Source organism: Hippocampus comes, unplaced genomic scaffold (assembly GCF_001891065.2).
Source record: "Hippocampus comes isolate QL1 unplaced genomic scaffold, H_comes_QL1_v1.1 scaffold252, whole genome shotgun sequence".
Taxonomy (NCBI): domain Eukaryota; kingdom Metazoa; phylum Chordata; class Actinopteri; order Syngnathiformes; family Syngnathidae; genus Hippocampus; species Hippocampus comes.
Genome location: NW_017805485.1, coordinates 127,287 through 140,248, shown reverse-complemented (window position 1 = coordinate 140,248; position 12,962 = coordinate 127,287). Strand labels below are relative to the sequence as shown.

The 12,962-nt window shown below is 42.3% G+C and overlaps 2 protein-coding genes across 2 annotated transcripts in view; both read right to left on the bottom strand.

Annotated features, from left to right (window-relative positions):
* Window positions 1–467: 467 nt before the first annotated feature.
* Window positions 468–5,163, bottom strand: LOC109519547 (creatine kinase, testis isozyme-like). The gene is made up of 9 exons (XM_019876144.1): window positions 4,866–5,163; window positions 2,794–2,981; window positions 2,561–2,715; window positions 2,360–2,492; window positions 1,357–1,528; window positions 1,169–1,292; window positions 903–1,092; window positions 581–804; window positions 468–543 (listed from the first exon to the last, which is right to left on the bottom strand). Exons 1-8 carry the CDS (start codon window positions 4,886–4,888, stop codon window positions 626–628), a joined length of 1,164 nt encoding a protein of 387 aa, XP_019731703.1. The 5' UTR covers window positions 4,889–5,163; the 3' UTR covers window positions 468–543; window positions 581–625.
* Window positions 5,164–8,237: 3,074 nt separating this feature from the next.
* alk (ALK receptor tyrosine kinase) overlaps window positions 8,238–12,962 on the bottom strand; it is a 90,228-nt gene continuing 85,503 nt past the window's right edge. Inside the window, exon 25 of the mRNA XM_019876094.1 lies at window positions 8,238–10,838. Coding sequence (XP_019731653.1) covers window positions 9,822–10,838 — 1,017 coding nt within the window. The 3' untranslated portion in view covers window positions 8,238–9,821. The remainder of the gene's footprint in view (window positions 10,839–12,962) is intronic.

Here is a 12,962-nt window from a genome sequence, read left to right as displayed (position 1 = left end):
AAAATGGATGAACCTAACCACAAGGAAATTGGGGATTGCAAATTCTGCTGCTGCTTTTGCTGAATTTTTATAGCTGCCGCATTGCTCGCAATTTGTGGCTCTCCCGTGCCTGATCTCGTCTTGGCTCCAAGGTCAACCACAATAAAGCAACATTTTTAAAATCTGCACACAAAATAAAGCAAACGGTTCCATAAGTGTTAAGCATGAAATTTAGTTGTTTTAGAAAACAGATATGAGGGTGTTCAATTTTAGCATCTGGCAGTTTTTAAAGCTCTGCAACTTATCCATTGGAAGTTCTTTCTGCCCATGTCTGTGCTGTTAGCTTTTGCATATGTAGTCAATCTGGACATGTCAAACTGGTTTGTGCCGATCATTTTCAGGAACCATTTTTTCTTACCTCCAGGTGCCACTTGCTTCACAAGGACAGAGACCCAAACCATCAGAATTAAGCCAGTAGCAATCATACCTTGACTTCATGTAAAGCACACAACTACAAGAGTTTATTTCATTTTCAAAGACATTTCATAACATCCAAGCCCTGGTTTAACTCTCACTTTTTATTCAGTGTGTTGGTGACACAAGGACAAGTCATCTTGATTCTAAGGGAGGGTGGGGCAAGACGGTTCTACTTCTGGGTGGGCATTAGTTCCTCGATGGACTCCCCTGCCTCAAGTTTCTTTTCCATCTCCACTAGCAGCTTGACACCATCTACAACCATCTGCACCAGCTCCACCTCAGAGAAGCCGAGTCTGTCGGCATTTGAGATGTCGAAGACGCCATCCACGGCATCAGTGTCCACACCACCTAGTGGGTAAATTAAATTGACAGAACTTAGCGAGCAAAAGTTCAGGGACCAACCCCGAATGACTTGAAGCCACACACACAATAAAACAAAACCATACCAGTTCCACGTTTCTGCAGCCTCAGCCTTTTGAGGACCTCTTCAAAGTTAGAGTCCTTGCTCATGTTTGGGAGCTTCACATGCACACCAGCACGGAGACCGGTGCCCAGGTTGGATGGGCAAGTCAGGATGTAGCCAAGGTGCTCATTCCACATGAAAGAAAAACCTTTGTTCTTGAACAAAGACTCAATCTAAAAAGCACATTGCCACATTACTTATATCATTCAACTAACCTTTCATCAACAATTACAGTGTGTTTGACCAAACCTCTGTGAGTCCGGTGCAGAAGCGAGTAAACACTTCCTTCAAGTTACCACCCTTTTGCATTGAGATCACTCGTAGATGGTCCTCTTCATTCACCCATACCAAAAACGTCTTGTTCTCATTATGCCTTGAAAGACAAAACATGTTTTTGACCTTCTTTCCATTTTCCCGTACATAAAAGAGCATCTCACCAGATGCCTCTGGCATCAGGCCAGTCACGGGCCATTCTTGAGGCCAGCAGCAGAGGGGACACGGGCTTGTCGAACAGCAAGTGGTCGTCAATCATCTGCTGCTGCTCAGCTTCTGACAAGTCTCTCAAGGAATAGTACTTCCCCTGCAGGTCTCCAGTTAGTGAACCCAGGACTGCAGAAAGGATTTTTTTGGAGTAATTTATAGACCAGGGATGGACAACTTCATTGCTGTAGGGGGCTGACATTTTTCATCAGTACTACTGACCACGCACTTCCTAACCAATTGTATGACAAAACTTAATTTGAAGGAGCAAAATACATCCTCTGAACACGTTTCATTTTTCAATGCACTAAATTGGATCTTTTAGATCCAACAGAGTCCAACAACAACATAACTAATTTCCCAGTGCAAAGGGCTCTTATAAAAATAAGACATTCAAGGACGGCACAAAATTGCTCAACACCACACCAACATGAAGTACAAGAATTGGTTTTTTTCCACAAAGAGGTCAATTCACCCAAAATTTTAATGAGGTACTATGTTTGTCCTACATATCATTCCAAATCTGAAGATTTGGCGAACTGATATTTTAATATAGGGCAGTGTCAGACCCCAATATAAGTGCAATTAAGACATGTCAGCCATCTAGTGGTGATTGGTGACATTACAACTTTAAACAATAGTCAATCGCCGCATATTCACTGTTCGGCACCCGAGGATTCTCATAATCAACATTTTTTCAGTTTCAGTATTTTTTCATATTTTCATGTTCATTCACATTTTGGATTTTTCCCTTTTTTTGGTGTGTTTTTTTTCCAAATTTTCTCCCAAAATCCCATGGAAAAGGAATAGTCTGTTTATCAGCATTTTTGATGCTTTTTTGAGGTTTAACAAAATTCAAAAAAAATAATGGGGAGAGAATTATCAAGGGGCCACTGAAGAGTGTGGCTGCCACTTGGGTCATCCTGGACACAAAATGCAACCCCACTTGTTTTTCTATACCTTCAACAGAGAGCTTCTCCACTGCGCGTCTCTCTCCTCGTCTGCAGAGTGGCGGCAGGCAGAAGCCACGGACACTGCGGCCTGTTCGGACTCTGGAGCTCAAAACGTATTCCGGGTCCAGATCATCGCCCCCCTTTCACGAAACAGCACATTTGTGCTCAAAGTCAAAATCAGCACCGGATGTTACGTGTGATTCTTTACCATGAGATTGTCTGGATTGAGGTCAGTTTTATGCATGTCTGTTGGTTTGTATCCTCCATGTCTGTCCTCAATGACAAGGTCAAGCAGCTCTTTGAAGACTTCATATGACTCCTCATCTCCAGCCACACAGCCCACAGTCATGATGAAGGGGTGACCTACACACATCACAGCATGCCGCATCAGACAGCGCCATGTTTGCATGCTCAAGCGGACAGGAGCCGGATGTGATTTACCTGGATTATCCACGCCTGTCTGGATGACACCGTCTACAGTGAAGCCATTGGGGGTGGTCCGATCCCTCAGGGTTTTGTACATGTCCATGTTTAAGAACTTGGCCATGTGGTTGTTGTGTTGACTGAGATCTGGGAACTCGTCCTCTGCCGTCAGCCCCTTGAGCTGAAGGTTGGCCATTTTTTGACAGCTAAACACACATTTACAAACACACACATTCGAGAGTGAGGCTCGAACATGTTTTATTTTTTATTTTTTGCCCTCGCAAGGCATAGGAAACAAAATGCTAACTTAGCGTGCTAATATGAGAGAGACTTTTTTATTAGTTATCAAGGAGGCTAATAACCGACATTTGGAATTGAAACTGGTTTGCAGTAAAACAGAAAATATTTTTTAAATCAACATTTTTAATACAAATGCTAACACTGAACATAATTTAAGAACCTCTAAGCACACAATAGTTTCAACAATTTGAACAAAGAGTACAGGGAGCTCCCAGTCCCAGCAGCATTGTCTTAGAAAGTTTGATGAAAACTTAAAATAGCTCCCTAAAATTTTTTCGTCACTAGCTTTCCACTGAAATGGTTTACTTAGCTTTGTTTTAAGTTCAAACAAGAAAGTACAGAGAGTTCCCCAGGCTCAGTAGTGTCTTAGAAAGTTAACAATAATTACGAGGTATACCCAAGTTTAACCCTTTTAGGGGCAGCGATTACTAGAGTGGACAGCTATTCACATTGTTTTCTCTTATTTCAATTAATCTTCAAGTCAGTTGTGCATCAACCACTACAATGGACTCTGATGTGTGTTGCCATCCACTGCCATTATATTTTTGCTTGCCTCAAGATGAGCAAAATTTTTAAAAAAGACCAATACCACATGTCTCAAAATGCCAAATATGGTCGCTGTCTATCCGAGCATCTATGTGGACGAGTGTAGCCTGAAACATCATCCATCAAAGTGTGTATAAAGTAGGCAGCTTCTTTTGCAAAGGCAAACTGGGCTCAAAATACATTTCGATATATATATTGGACAGACAAAAAATATATATAATTTAGGGTAATTGTATCATCCTAGTAAACATTTTGTTGTGAAGAGTCAGGAAAGAAAAAAAAAACTACTACCATTTTGCTTTGAAGGTTTCATCTTAACAGACACATACACAATTGAGTACCCAGAAACACAAAGGGTATGTAGTGTGCTCAGAGACACAGCCAAAGGGCCAATATTATTCCGAGGTTTTATGGACTGCTAACATGAGTGCCTCTTGATGGACCAGATGGGCTGGCCCATGTGTGGACAAGTAACAGGCGCAGAGCTCCACTTCAAATCGGATGCCAGAGAATCAGGACCGATCACCAACCTGCCATTTTTTTAAAGACACTTTCTTCAAGCACTGGCTACATCTTTACACCGCAGTGTTTTTTTTTTTTTATGCAGGACAATGCTCCAGCGAACACACTTGAGCCCTCCACAGCGTAGCTAACCAGTAAAGGCCTTAAAGATTAAAGAATAATGACACGACTCACGGCCTCATCCGACCTCAACCCTCGAGTGACAATGTGCGAGGCCCTTCTAAAAGGGATTTACGGTGTAGGAAAACAGTATACTTCTCTTGACGCTTGTTCCGAAAGGCTCTTGTTGCTTCTACACAAAAAAAATTTGGATCAAGAACCTGACCAATCTACTTGGATGGCAGGCTCGATAATTTCTTGAGTCTCATTTACATTTTGATTTTTTAAAAAACTTATTTTCATAATTCTGCACTCATAACTCCGCACACGTTATCCAAAGCTAAAACCTGTATTTTACAATTTTCTATATTTACATTTGAGGCGTGTAACGTTTGACATTGACCAAGAGCATGTAGATATCTAAGATGACTCCTCAAAAATAGTTAGTAAGCAACCCATAGAAGCAGAATGGCGATCGTACATTTCCAGCATGTTACGGTTATTTTCTGATGCACGTGACACCCTCACCGTGCTATGAAATTAATTAAATAACACCCATTTAAATCGTTGTTTTCATCAAATACATCAAAGTTGAGCATCCCAGTTGAAACACCCCAACTTACACTTGGTCAATAGTGTCTGACATGTTTCCGTCTTCTTTCTTCACAGATCCAGCACGACTAATAATTTAAATGCCACTCTCCGGAGATGCACAGACGTGTTTGTCCAGCTCAACGTTTACGTGCACGCACATAAACGCACGCATACAGTTATATACATCCACGTGTGTGCCTATAAAGCCAGGTCGTCAGCAGCATCAACTCTGTGATAAACGTGATAAAACACGACGCGGGCGAATAATAGAAAGACGTCGTGTAGTCGACGTTCACTTTGTGCAGCAACTTGTTCCATCAGGGCGTCATTTTCGTTGTCTTGACGGTAAAACTAAATTCTTCTGAAAAAAACAACGACTAAACGATGATATAACCGCGGACGCTCACCAACGCCTGTTTTTTGTATAAAACGGGTTAAAAGCGTGTTCGAATTCAACTATCAATCCCCATGTCAGCAATTTATTCCTGAAAATGAAAAGTCGATGGCTGCAAGCGGACGAGATAGTTGTGGATTTACACTTCCGAGGTTAATGCGAACATGATTGAAAATGTATTCACACGGTTGCAAACGATTGCCGAGTGAGGACAGTGATATTAATCCTTTTCCAACATTGTGTAAATCATCGTTGATAATGTGAGACATTTACATAATCAGTGTCTAAACTCGTGACATTTTACTTATTCGCACTTATTGACAAAGTCAAAACTGTTCCCAAGAAAAATAAATATTCTAAAGTAGTATTTTTTTCAAACTTCAAGTACCAACATGTCCATTTACCATTGTGTGTCCAAAATTATGATTTTTTTTTTCTCTGAAGCTGCTAATTCACATTTTTACGGGGGGGGGGGCGGCTTTTTCTCCTGTTGCGTAATATGTTTTTTTTTTTTTCCATTAAAACTAACGCAAATGCATCTCAGAAGCATTTTAAGAGTAGCTTTTTTTGTGTTCTGGTACAAATGGGACGTCAGTCTTTGTCACTCAAACTGGGTTTACCATTGATGCCACTGGAGCAAGGCTCACAATGTTACAATGCAACAGGGGGTTCTGAACTGAAGTGCCAGTGGGAGAAAGTCATTTTACATTCACACTACGGCATACAGCAAAATACTGTAAATGGTGTTATTTCTGAGTTATGTATTAATTTGTGAAAGTGTTGGAACTAAGTGTATGGGATATGTCTTGACTTGTATGATGATTAGAGTGCGGTTGGTTTCATGAGTAAAAAGGATAATTTTTGCACAATCTGGAGATTTTGAAAATTTGTAAAAAAAATAAAAAAAAGTCGGAAGTTTGCTGTGAAGCTTTGTATGTCCTCAGCATCGTATACGTTTGTTACAGTGCATTTCAATGGGTCACCGCCATTTGTTCTTTTCAGGAAAGATTGTCTTCATTAATTTTAAAATAAGTCTTTAAGCGTGATTGTTTCAGCATGGGAGACTGTTCAAAATGTAAAATTAAGGCAATATTTTGAAAAAAATGCACGTCAGCCTCACAGTGGAGAGGTGCAGGCCTTTCTGTGTTGAGTTCGCATGTTCCCCCCGTGCCTGTGTGGGTTTTCTCCGGGTACTGCTGTTTCCTCCCATATTCCAAAAACATGCGTGGCAGGTTAATGGAACACTCAAAATTTTTGTTTGATCCAATCTACACAATAAAAAAAAGAAAAGAAAAAAAACAGTGAAGGTGCATGCATACCTCTGCACTGTGAGGTCAACGCGCTAACCACTGGACCACCGGGCCGCCGCCTCACGACCCTTGTAAGGATAAAGCGGAACAGAAAACGGATGGATTTAAAAAAATGCAAAATTAGATTACGTTGTATTTATTTATTTATTTTTACACAAGTGCCATACTGATCAAATTAGCTGAAAAAAAACCCCATACTTATGACATTATCATTGGAAATTTGTACTGTGTTCAAACATGGTAGGCTACACTCGGCAGCAGCTTCAACATGATACGGCTGCTCATGCAACGAGTTGTGTAATCCAGTGGCGGATGCTGGTCTGTCAAGGAGGGGAAGCTCAATTTTGGCCGACAACATAAAATGTGTCCGTTTATATAAATGCGAATTCTACTCTGCGTTCCTTTTCAACAAAATTATCTGTAACCCTGTCATATCAACAAGGCATCTTTTCCAGGTACTTAACTAGTGCCCTACAACTACAGCAACTACAATAAAACCCACCAGTAATGAAAGATTAATTCGTCGCTTATCGTTTTCAACAAAGAGAGTGTCGCTAAGATGATTAGAAGTCGTCTCCAGTTCAATTTAGAACAGAATGACAATTGAAAGCGCTCCCACGGATGCCTACACGAAAAGATCGGTGATTGGCTCATTTCGATGTCAATCAAACTGGAACACAGGCTCAGACAGATCATCTAATCTAATGCAGAAAAGCTGAGCGGTCCGGTACCCGCCCACTGCCATCCAGTCCCAGAGACGCCGAGCGTCCGTGGGCGGGACAAAAAACAGCTTGTATCCAATGACTCGTCTCTGTTTAACGCATTGAGACAACCTACCCTGAACTCTCGAGACGCTCAGCGTCCGGGCAGTAGACGCTCAGCGTCCACCGTTTAAAGCACAGCGAAGCTGCAGGAATGAATGAGAAGGGAGTCACGTCGTAACCAGTAAGAAGAAGCTGATTCGGAACAAAAGTTGAGCATGTTGTCGCGCATATTTAGTCAATGACATGTACACACAATGAAATTTACATTCATATATTTGATCACTTATTCTTTGACATTTTAGGGGAAGCTGAGTTTCCCTTGCAGTCCGAGAGCAATCGCCACTGGTGTAATCAAAGTTGTTATTGATAACCTCAACCTTGTCGATAATTGCAGGATTTCAAACGGATTCATTCAGAAAAGTTACATGGTGACATTTTAGGTGCGGTTGAGTCAAGCATGTAACTGCAATCGCAGTGTTACCAACAAAGCTGTTGTTTAGTGGCCATTTCTCAAAAACGTGTTTGCATCAAAATGAGTGACATGAATGGTGTTATTGGCGACGGGGACATGTACCCTTTCATGCCTAGAATGCACGTGAGTCGTGTTTGCGTGAAGCCAGCATGGACTGAACAGGAGAAATGTGAAGTCGCGATTGCCGCATAGGGAAAAAAAAAAGTAACATTGAATGAGCCAGTCAAGTTTGTCATAGGAATCATGTTTGCTTTCTTAACAGACACTTCCTTACGTATGCCTTCACAATCCATTTAAAGATACTGAATCTCCGTTCATGACTAATACAAAATGCATTGACATTTTTTCATTGACATTTTTTTCAAAACAACAAAAAAAAAAAAGCAGGAAACTTAGTAGATAGTAATTTATTCTTTTTGGTGACTGTCTTCCCAAGGGCAATGTACAGCATTTACCAGAGCCATAGTACAATATTCTTTAATTACATCATTTACAGATGTGGTTCATTAGATCTTTGTACATTAAAGAATGACAGATGGGCGACAAGAGATCACACCGTGGAGAGAAGGCATAGTCAACATATGTATTAATTGCTCCTTGACATGCGACAGCGGCTCGTTGCTAGACAACAGATGGACGGACACGCTTGCCAAATACAATCAAACGACGTATGGAAGAAGCGACAAACATTTGTCACTGAAATCAACAGCTCATGGCTCTTTCTGTCAGACTTGAAATGGAACAGGAAACTCAAAATGTTAACCAGCGTTTTAATAGAAGGAGCAAACCTAGATTCATACTCATTTGTATTCCACAACATTCGTTCAGTAATAGCAACCCCCCAAAAAAAAAGTTAAAATATGTAAATGTCGGAGTTCTTTTGAGATTGCACATTTGAAGGTGAGCATTGAGTCAGCAATATCCACTTTGTTCCCATAATGACACACAAAAACATAAATAGGTTTTTTCTTTTTTTTTTGTAAAAAGCCACAAAAGAAAGAAGACCTCGGTCTTCAACACAATGAAGTCATGAGCACAGCGTGTGAGTTTGCGATGGGCTTTTACAGCAGCAGGGGTGACTTATTTCATGTTCAGAAACAAGATTAAGAAACGGTGAATCACCTGCATCATCTTGGTTTATGGGGCACCGTGAAGTATACCAAACATTCCTCTGTGAGTTTTGTTTGTTCAACTTTGTCAAGTTTATAGTTGTCGGGGGATTCTGTTTTCTCTCGCTTTTTCTTAACTTGCTTTTTGTTGTTAATGATTTCAAACAGTTTCAAACATAGACGTGAGACTCAACTTGTGCAACGGGGATTTTGCTTGTACTATGAGCCTGTTCATTGCGAATTTAAAAGAGCCACATCCAAATAAGAAACAAATGAATAAATAAGCAAGCAAGCAAAACAACAAACACATTTTTTTTTCTCTTTAGTACAAATATCTTGGTAAATCCAACATGATTCTCAAAAATTAGAAGTCGACTGCCAAGCTTTTTTTTTTTTTCCTGTGTGAAGAATGGGGGCAATTTTAGGGTCCTGCAATAGAAATGAAACATGTGGCCGGCAGCAGCAACTTTGAAATTGGTCTCCTCTGTCACCAGAGTTTGTGAATCAAAGTCTGCAGTCGGCGTACTGGAGAGGTTTAAATCAGCGTAATCGTCCATTCCGGTGGCCACCAGTTCGTGATGCAGAAAAACTTTACATTTAATATTTGCTATAAATCCCATTCTGTGAGGTCTCAGTCATGCCTATTTTGCGATGAAAAAATACATTTTCTGGACTCCAAAACTAGCTTTTGAATTCAATTTGCCCTCCAGTGTTTTCTGATGTGCTTTCAAGTTCAATTGGGGATTCCACACCCACTGGGTTTCTCATAATAAAAGCTTAATGGACTGAGCTCTTGCTTATGCTTAAAAAGTTATTTCCAAACCGGAGGGAGAAACCAAAGGACGGTAAGACTTGCTGACACAACTTTTGCTGTTGTGTAGTCCGAAACGCAATTGCCAAAGTCGGGGAGTGAATGAAACTGTACAGGCATGTCGGCTAAAGCACAGTGGCGTTGTGACCCTCCATTCTGGGCAGCCGGGGGTCCTGCACCGTCCCCATGGTGACTAAGAGCGGTCGGCTGTCCTCCGATAATCCGGGCCGACCCAGGGAGACCGATGTAGGGGTCCTCTGGTGGGCTGCTGACGCACTCTGTTGGGAGGGAAGGAGCGGAGGAGGACTCGCCTCCAGCGACACGCCTTGCTCCTGGTAGCCGTAACCGATACTCCCGCAGGGGAAACGTCTCAGTCTGTACAGGGGACCTGAATCTAAAAGGAGCTGGGACTGGTTGGCTGGTGGTGGAGGTGCTAACAGGGGTCTGCAAAGACCCTGCGGCGGCTGCTGCTGCTGATGGTGCAGCATCTGAAATTGGTGCTGATGTTGAAACTTATGCTGGAGACCCATTGAACCAGCCACTTCAGCCACAGTCCGTCCCACGTGCTCCTGTCCTTCGCCGGGCACCCTGGCACTGGTGCCGCCCACACCCAAAACCCCACCCACGCCCCCTTGCCGCTGCTGCTGCTTCCTCTGTAGCTGCTGCAGGAACCACGAGCCGTACGTAGGGTTCCAAAGACTGCTGCTCTTCCCACTGTGGCTCTCCTTCTCTCCTGGGTGACCCTGGTTGAAGGCCAGGTTGATGTGGCCCCCCTCGGGGCCTGGCTGGGTGGACCCCTTGGCAGTGAGTGCGGAGGTTGCTGTGGAGGTGACCGTGGTAGCCGTCGTCACGGAGGTCTGTGGGTGAGGTTGCTGATACTGATGGAGGTACGCTTGGGTCTGAGACGGCGTCGGTGCTTTGGCCTCGGACGCCATGCTCGTCGCGGATGCGTGTTCGGCTCCTCTATGGCTCTCCTCTGAGCGGTAGCGCGGATGCGGCTGTGGAAGTTCCCCATCAGTCTTTTGAGCATTCACCAGCACAGCGGTGCCCGAGGGATCATCAGTGCGCCTGGGTCCATACTCCTCTTCCTCCTGGACTGGCCCATATTCAATAGGCAAGGGCACGGTCACCACATCCGGGTCCTAAAACGTTCATGTTAGAGGGTTAATGTTTTGCATTGCGGGGGCAACTGTTTTTGATCAATGACAGACATCACGTTACCTACAAGACCCAACTTGAGCATTTTGGTTTTGAATTTTCTGTCACCCAACTTAATGTTGGGTACAATGCGGCTGCGATTGTGATCTGTTGTGCCACGTTAAATATCGTCTTTGAAAATGAGTACAGTAATGCAAAATATCACTGATGTATATGCTTCCTTCCTCAGGTGTCAGCGGGGATAATTTATTTTAATGTTATAATATTCTTCTCTTTTCCTTCTGACTACTATTTTTTATTTTTCTTCTTCGTGCTACTGCTATTTTTATTTTTATTCTTAGTGGCAGGGGTTCACTTTGGCCTGGGGAGTCAAGTTCAGCATTCGCTTCGATGATATCTGGCGCCATCTAGCATTGTGAATGGGTATAATGTCTAGACCCCGAATATAAGACGACCCCCACTTTTTCAGTCTTATTTCAATGCAAAAAACACCGTCTTATATTCGGACCAATACGGTACTAGAAATTTGCGTACCTTAAGGCTTTCAGGGACCGCTGTCACTACAGTGGACAGCTTATCATGTTATCAGGTTACAGGTTATCATTATTGGTCCATGAAAGGGTTAAACCGCTTAAATTTTCAAACATGAAAAAAAAACTAACATGTACAGTGTTCATTCACTTTTTGCGGGTGATACGTTGTATAGCTCAACTTCTGGTCTACAGTATGTGACTCTTCACGCAGGTCAAGGTGCGCTTCTCGGTCACGTGATAAGTTACCGCTAAAATGAAACCCAGGACCGAGCAAAATGAGTAATAAATAAACGTCTTTGGAAAGTTTCTTTGGGAAGGGGAAAAGGCCCAGCCAGGAGACAGAAGAGGATCCTACAACATTCAAGAAAGACAAGGCTACATTTAATAGACAGTATCAGGAGTCCTATTTAAAATACGGGTTTATCTCAACGGGAGATTCCCACGCACCAAGCCCACTCTGCAAAACACCCAGCGATAGTGAGTCGTATTTTTTTGAGCTTTGTATTTGCGGCGTATCTAATTTTGAAGGCAGGTTTCAACATTACCGTAGCGACTGGAGAGTGTTGCGGCCAAATAGGACGTTCCAAGTGCGAACTGAGCAAAACAAAATCCTTACTGTACGGGAGAAACCGTACTACCATTCAGCCCCGTAACATTCTTTCCATAGGGGAAACTTTGGTCGCTCTGCGGGACGGGATAAAATTATCCGATCGGAATAAAATTTTGCGCACATCCTTGTGTCATAGTATCGACAAGATTTCCGACCCGGCCCGACGAATCCGACAAACTTTTCCAAAATGGACCACCCTAATATATATATGGCTTTTGACTCAGCATGACTCAGACTTGATCTTAGTTTTACTGTGTTTGGTGCTTTCTACCGTCTTTGTTACTGATTTATTGCTTTATTGTGATATATGATAGTTGCTCCATGAACAGCACTTTGTATACGGCGATGGCTGTTTTAAAGTGCTCTATAAATACAATTGAGTTGAGTTATTATGTTTTGAAAATACCACAGTTTTCATGCAGGTCATAATCATATTTTGTTGTATTTATCCGCCACACCTTAGAGGCCGGTCCCTGAAAATATTGTTTGACATTAAACCGGTCCTTGGGGCAAAAAAGGTTGGGGACCGTTGCTTTAAATAACGTATTTGTTGTTTGTTTTTTTTACATCATTTCCAGGGTTGGTTTGATGGAAATACCGAGCAAGCAGTCCACAATGTGCTCCCACCAGCTGGGATAAACACAAGCTGAAGCGCAGCAAACTCGAATCCAATATAAGCGGTGGGAAATAAATAAATGAACGTATTGTGGGCTGTGTCACTTCCTTTCTATCAGTTTTCTGACTGCTTTTGTTTCGCATGTCCCACACGGACTTAAATCCACCCTAAACACTTTCCGTCAAGCTCCTGGCTTTGTCTCTTATTTTTCTACGGCGTGCTTTCTTCTCGTCAGCGGACATTCTGTTCATATATTTTATTTATTTATTTCTGTTCTCCAAGAGGTGTTTTTTTTTTTTTTTTTTTTTGAGACAGTGTTGAAATGTTCAGCAAAAAATGTGACCCAGAA